The sequence below is a fragment of the Penaeus japonicus genome, unplaced genomic scaffold, assembly GCF_977035675.1.
Source record: "Penaeus japonicus unplaced genomic scaffold, GWHDUDI00000001_assembly GWHDUDI00000016, whole genome shotgun sequence".
NCBI lineage: Eukaryota > Metazoa > Arthropoda > Malacostraca > Decapoda > Penaeidae > Penaeus > Penaeus japonicus.
In genome coordinates, this window is record NW_028234418.1 from 13,179,249 (window position 1) to 13,186,583 (window position 7,335).

The 7,335-nt window shown below is 39.1% G+C and overlaps 1 protein-coding gene across 2 annotated transcripts in view; it reads left to right on the forward strand.

Annotated features, from left to right (window-relative positions):
• Positions 1–840, forward strand: part of LOC122254928 (lysozyme) — an 18,812-nt gene extending 17,972 nt beyond the window's left edge. For both annotated transcript variants that reach the window (XM_043018804.2, XM_043018803.2), the window contains one exon: positions 36–840. Coding sequence is in view for 1 of the 2 variants with exons in the window: in XM_043018803.2 (XP_042874737.2) it covers positions 36–203 (168 nt within the window). In the remaining variant the exon portion in view is untranslated. The remainder of the gene's footprint in view (positions 1–35) is intronic.
• Positions 841–7,335: the final 6,495 nt, after the last annotated feature.

Here is a 7,335-nt window from a genome sequence, read left to right on the forward strand (position 1 = left end):
TCCGCCTCTCCCTAACCCCCTCCGCTCTCCCTCAGGTCGACTGCAACCTCGACGGGAAGGTGGACTGCCTCGACTACGCCCACATTCACATGATGGGCGGTTATGGGTGTAAGGACCCTTCTGTCAGAACCACCGACTTCTACAAAACTTTCGAAAAGTGTTGGGATGTAGTTAGCGCCGCTTCTCTACCATCTGCTACGTAGATTAAAGGAATTATATATATATCTATGAAAATATAGGGATTAAAAAAAATCGCTTAAAAAATAATACGCCTGTGGCCCCTTTGTCACTGTCGTACCTTATGAGCTAACTCGTTGTGATATCCATTTTAATCTTTCTAATTTGCCTGAAGTTCGATTTGCTTGCGAAATTATGTTTGTGAAGTGAAGGGAGAGCTTTTTTTTCTCTCTCTCTCCGAAAAAAATGGAATTTTGAACGAGTAAGCTTTCCACTTATTTATTTTCCGGTTTAATGAACTTTCCTGTTTTTTTCGCTGAAAGTTCTCCTACTCACAAGGCTTTAAAATGGCGTCAACTGTATTTTTTCCTCTTTTTTCTTGGTCTACGAGAAACTCACTGGGTTTGATATATTTATAAAGAAGGATATTTCGGTTTTGATTACAAAAGCATTTGGGAAAATATGAATAGTCTGTTTCAAAGTATACTATTTTTTAGGGATTTAGAAGTACTTTTACCGTAGACATTCGTGCTATTGCATACTGACTGGATCACCCCCTTTTCTTGCACAAAACGGAAGCACGAGATTAACACTTTTGTAAGAGTCCAAGTTTAAGGGTTATAATGGAAAGTTACTTGCCTCAATAAAGTATTGTGAAAGTTTTTTGTGCTCTTGATTCCTCCTGCATTGTTGCATGATTTTGCATTTGCTACCATTGACCAACCTAAAATTTTCCTTGAAAGAATGCAAGCTCTTTCATATTGAAAATATGATTTTGAATTTCGCAAGGTAGGTTATAATATGTTTCTGCGAGGAGGAAAATTCCCCGAGCTTATTGGTAGAATTTTTTGTTTATTCTTAAAAATATGCCTTGTTCATATTTCTAATTAGCTTTTCCAGATGTCTGATATTCCTCTGTTTACACATCAGTTTTGTATTACTTTTTGACAGTAACACATTCATCATACAGCTTTATTCACTCAGGTGACAGGCTAATATAACAAATAAATGATCCGTGTTTGTATGATAAACCGGCAAGGGAACTCGTAGGACGAACGTCTCCGTCTGCTGCTTCGATACGAGTTTTCAGATTGATGGAGATTATTCTACTGGCAACATGTGTATACGTACACGCGCCCGCACACACACACACACACACACAAATATTTTAATATATCATCAAGAAGAATTCTTCAGTACATTAGCCGGCGAGAAACGTCGGTTGGCAAACTATTTCGAATGAGCCCTTATTAGTGTTTTTAATGCTTCATCCAAGGTTGAATATATAATTAATTACTGAATGACAGTGAAATATAAAGCAAAAGAAATGCAAATAAAGATGAAAAAATCTTACTGGAATCGAACATGGTCCGTAAATAAAGATGTTAGGGTAGGCCAAAGGGTTATAGACTGCATTACATTGCCTTAAAACTGTCCTTAGAAATCGCAGATAACAAGGTCATGCGTGGGCAATAATGACCGAGCCATAATTTACATCGCAGTAAAGATAAGAAAATACCTTTCTCAACTGTCATACGTTAGTTGAGCCATTTCCTCCACTTCTAATGCAATACACTTTTAGAAAAAAATGTCAACAAACTTAGGTGTGTTTAGATATGGAATAAATTAAATGTGCATTACCATAGACATAATATATGCTAGATTTATTGCATTATCAATTTTAAGTTTAAGTCATCACCATGGATTACAATTACAATCTAATTGTTATTTTTTTTGCTAATATGGCAGAAGCGCATGTCAGACGAAACCGATGAAGAGAGTCCTAGCCTGATTCATAGACAAATTGTAGGACAATCTTGGAGAGAAAGACAAAAGCTCACAGACAAAACGCTTTAATTAAACTGTTGCCTTGGCGTTGAGTAGTTTTAGAGTCTCATGTCTTCAGAATAGTAGCAATTCAAGTGCTGCCTGTTCCCATGTTATGAAAATTAATGTCAAAGATAAATTATCTTTCATAAATAAGTAGACGTAGGGTGTGGTATGGTGGCTGGATTCCTTTCTACTGAGACTGAAAATAAAATTTCACTGACTTTTCTTTGCTTTATTGCGTAAATTTTCCACACATTTTACAATGAATGACTGAAAGAGATTTGGATGCTTCAAATTATATTGCTTCAAACAAAGACCAACCACAGTTGATGCCAGTGCTCACTCACAGCTGAGCGGACCGGAAGGGGCATGGCCAGGTACGGACCCAAGACCTTGAATTACAAAGCCATGCTATACTACTGGCTTTTATACTACAAAATGTAGGTTATAGGCAAAGTATGTCTAATTTTGAGGATTGATTACTCTTTGCCAAACTGACTGGAAAGTTCCAAATAGGGCAAATTAAATCCAAATTCCATGATTAACAAGTAGTTAAGCCTTAATGGTTGGAGGGAATAAGGAGAACTTTCCATATATCTGTACTAGAACTCATCTTAAATGTACTTGATGACTCATTTCCAAAAGGCCTACCACAATTATGTTGCAAGGTTGGCAAATTATGACTTACTGAACACTATACTTACGACATTGTGCTGATGTTGGAATTATGGCACTAAATAGGAGAGAATGTTATTAATTGATGAAATGCAGTCATTGCACTCCTAGTCATCTTCGTCTGTGTTCAGTTTAGTTTTCATTCGAGAGTGAAAAGAAAAATCTGTAATAGTACAAAAAAAGGATGTCAAACTGTCACCTTCATAAACTTTTCGGATTCTTCAAAATTTCCCCGAGCCATAAGAGGGTTCTACGATAAAATTAAAACACAGATTTTCCTTCATGAGATTATAGTCTTTATTTTAACATGAACTGTTGCATAAAATAAAATATTTTATTATGCATATATATGAAATCTCTGAATGCATTCTTCCAATACCTTTATCATGATATTTTATTATCCTGTAATGACAATGGCCATAATAGGAGTCATATCAGTAGTTAAGATATTCTTTATGAAGAAATGAAATTCCATCATCAACCATCTGTTTCTTCATTGATAAAAATGACGCATTCTTCGGTATCAAACACATCATTTGAAGACCCAGACCTCTAGGGTACCTTGACTGATGTGTTTTTTGTATCATTTGTAACATGTTTTTAGTGTGCACTCTATCGTTCCTATTCATTAATGAATTCCTATTTTATCTTTGCCTATTACATGATGTCTGTTGTCACTATTAACCACGCTGAAGCCTTGGTGATACCCTTCTTGGAGTCTCATGATAAAAATTCTGAAGCTTATCACATCGTCAGGTGATAATTAATGTATGTAGAAACAAAAATCTTGAAGAATGAATTTCCTCAAATAAAAGAAAGGCTTTGGCATGGCTTACAAGATACAGATCTCTGCTTGCCCTTATGAGTGATCCTATTCCATGGGGCATGCTAATGTAACTTGCAAACTATGGGGGTTGTTCTATCGTATTTACAAGGGTCAGAAGCTGCATTGAAAAGTTTAGACTTCTTGGGTTACAGAAATCTTCTGAGAGCTGTCCGTAAACACTCATGCACTTAAGCTACTGCATCTACTGGACAGTATATCATTGATTAGGAGTAAGGAAAGGGAAGCAGATACCATAATAAAGGATGAAGAATCGGAAGGTGACGAACTGATGGGCAGCTGAAGTTATAGGTAACAGTAAAGCTTTCAATAATTGAGAACTTCTGGTTGTGAAGCTAAGACAAGCTCTGGGGTTGGTCCAGCAGAGGTGGCAGAGGTGACTCTTACCAATGTACAGATGACAATATACTACTTGAGAGTTTTATGAAGACAAAATCTGATGCTTTTATTGTGAAACATCCATCAACAAATATCAGATAAGACGCAAGTAATGCCAGAAGGACCAACTTATAAGAAAAAAGTAGTTTGTATAGCTCTGTTGATGCTTGTCTACTTGCGATAGATTTGGGTTGTATTGGTTGATCTCTATTTCAACAGCCTAAACGAACCCTTTTTTTCTGGCAGCTTCCTGGTACTCGTAAGACAAGCGTGGTATGGGAAATCTGCTGTATAGTGGCCGGGTTTTCTTTGCACTCTGAAATTCTTCAGCAGGAGCTTGCTTGAAGTAAACGACTCAAAGAGCTGCCAGGATGCGTGTTCAACTCACCATTGATGCAACCGGATGGTAGACATGCTACTCACTGAATTCAAATTTGGAAGTATGTGGGAGAGCGACGTGAAGATAATTCCATAGGGCCTTTACTTGGAACTTTGCCTGGGGGTTTTGCCATTGTCCTGTTTTTCCCTTTCAGGACCATGCTGGCTCAAAGCTCTGGCCTGTCAGTGCCCTTTAGGTTCTTTACTGGAGGTCCTCGTTCCTTTGGCTTGGGAGTAGTTGATGAAGTATGCAGCAAATTATCTGAGGTTTGTGGAATCACTGGATTGTCTATTGGAATCGCTAGAGTTTGCTGCAGCTGTCCAGGAATATTTGAATTTTATTCTGGTGCCTCTGGAGTTTCTGAACATGGAGGTGGAATTTGTTTAACAAACTATGTGAGGCTCTTTCTCGGGTTTTCCCTCTATACCTATCGTACATGGCCTCGCCTCAAAAAAAAGAAAGAAAAAAAAAAAAAAAAAATATATATATATATATATATATATATATACATATATATATACACATATATATTATATATATATATATATATATATATATATATATATATATATATATATGACTCATAGAAATTAGATTTCATTCTTTATCTTGTAAAAGTCACATTTTGTTTGTATCTTTTTGGGCCTCTCTTCGGTGTTGGAGCACTTTGGAAGAAGTGTCCTCCAAAACTTTCAATCAAGTAGTGCTCATGATCTTGAGGAGATCCTCCTAGAGAGAGAGAAATTAAGAGATTTCAAGATTTAATTAAATATCACCTAAAGCAGTGGTTTTCAAACTATCTAGTATGACGGCATACTAAGAAACTAGTATTTTGGCAGCACACCTACCCTTTGATATATATATATATATATATATATATATATATATATATATATATATATATATATATATTATAGTCTTATACTACAGTCAGACTTATTCTCGCCAATCAATGTGAGGAATTCTCAAAACCCAGCAAAATTATATTCTCGCGGCACATCAAGGAGATAATGGCTGCACATACTTTGGGAATCACTGACCTAAAGAGATGCTAATACCATGAAATATGTTTTAAAGAGTGAAGAATGCATGGTGAGACGCATGTTGAGAGCCAGACTCAGGGAGGCATGGCGAGAATGGTGCTCCGTATCCGCCTTATGTTTTACCGGGGTCCTTGCAAGTTCGGTGGGTGTTACAAGGGCTCCGCTGTTAAAGCCTTGGCTGAGTTGACCAGCTACAGGTCGAGTCTGCATAGGGGGAGGGCGTCCTGCTCGAGACAAGGCAGGGGGCTGCTAACAGATTGGGCAGGCCTTGGCTGGTCAGTCGATCCTAGGTCTCTCGTGGGAGGCGGGAGTAAACTCGCTGGGAACGATGTGGGCCTCACCAAAAAAACATTTTGGCAGGAATTACCAAAGTCCTTCACTGGGTGAAGTCCGAATGCCGAGGAGGACCCAGGGGAGATGACCTTTCCAGTCAGGTATAGTGCATGGGATATAGGGCCACCTTCAACGTGCGATGGGTGTGCTCAACCATCCCGTTGGCTGCCTGGCTGTATGTGGACGTCCAAAGCTGGGAGATGAAGGTAGGGCCCCGATCGGAGGTAATGTTACCTGGCATTGTAAAGGAGTCTCATTGTGTTGGCGATGTCAGGGAGGAAGCAATGGTAGTAACTGACCATACAAATGAATTCTTGGAGGCACCCACTTGGCACCTACTCCCTTCCCTCCACCTTGGAGGGAAGGCAGTGGGTGCCAACGGCGGAGATCTCCTTGACTGAGGAATTCCACAGGGGAGTTGCTAAAAAAGACATTTGTTGTAAGACACGACCAGTCCGTTGACCTGGTGGAGTCAGCTTACATACAGAATGTGCTCAAGGTGTTTGGTAGCGTTGCAGATGAGAATGTCATCTACATAGCTGGCACAATAGGGGAGGTTACTGAAGATGCTGTCCATTAGCTGCTGAAAGGTTGCCCCTGAGTAGCAGAGGCCGAAGGTGGAGTAAAAGGAGGTGTATGTCCCGAAGAGTGTGATGATTGCTCTTTTGGGGACGTTTTTCGGGTGCATAGGGACTTGGAAGTAATCTTTCAGGAGGTCAAGCTTGGATAAAAATTTTGCTCCATGGAGGTTTGAAGTGAGATCCGCCATACTTGGAAGAGGGAAGTGGTCAAGTTCAGTGATGAAGTTTAGGTATCAGTTGTTCCACAAGGTCTCCAGATTCCGTTAGGTTTCTTGGTGAGGTGCAAATGCGATGCCTAAGTGGTCGAGGCTTTCTGGCAGAGACCCATGTGCTCCATTTCAACAAAGGCTTGCTTGGCTGTTTGAAGTTTCTCAGGGAATATTCGCCTGAACTTGAAGCGCACTAGGGGTCCCATAGTCTATATCTGGTGGAAGACTCTAGTGGTTATCTGATTTGTTTCAAGGCATCCTCGTTTTACAATATCCGACATCGTTTGGCAGATGTCAAACAAATGACAAATACTACCAGATATATAAATTCATGATTTATCATGAAAGCAAGCCAATATCTAGCAGTATTATTAGCATTCGAATCTTCGCTAAACTATTGAACATAAAAATAATTCAGGTTTATGCACCGACCTCGGACCATGAGGACCAGGAGATCGAAGAATTTACCAAGGTCTTGATAAAACTATTGGAGAAACGCCAAAAACGGATATTTTGATAATCCAGGGTGATTGCAATGTAAAATGTGATACTGATACCCATCAGGACTGGCATGGTACAGTTGGAAAATTTGGCGTTGATACTACAAACGATAGAGGAATGAGATTCTTGGAGTTTGCAATGCAAAATAAGCTAGTAGTGGCAAATACATTACTTGGGTACAAACCATCAAGAAGAACTATCTGGCATTCACCAGATGGTCTCACACACAAGCCGATTGATTATATCCTCATTTCAAAAAGAGTGCAATCGGGTATCAACCGCGCAAAGACTAGAACCTTCGCAAATGCAGATATCAGGAGTGACCATGGCCTAGTCTTGATAACCATTAAGATGAAACTCTTGACAAAAAAGAAATACCAAAATT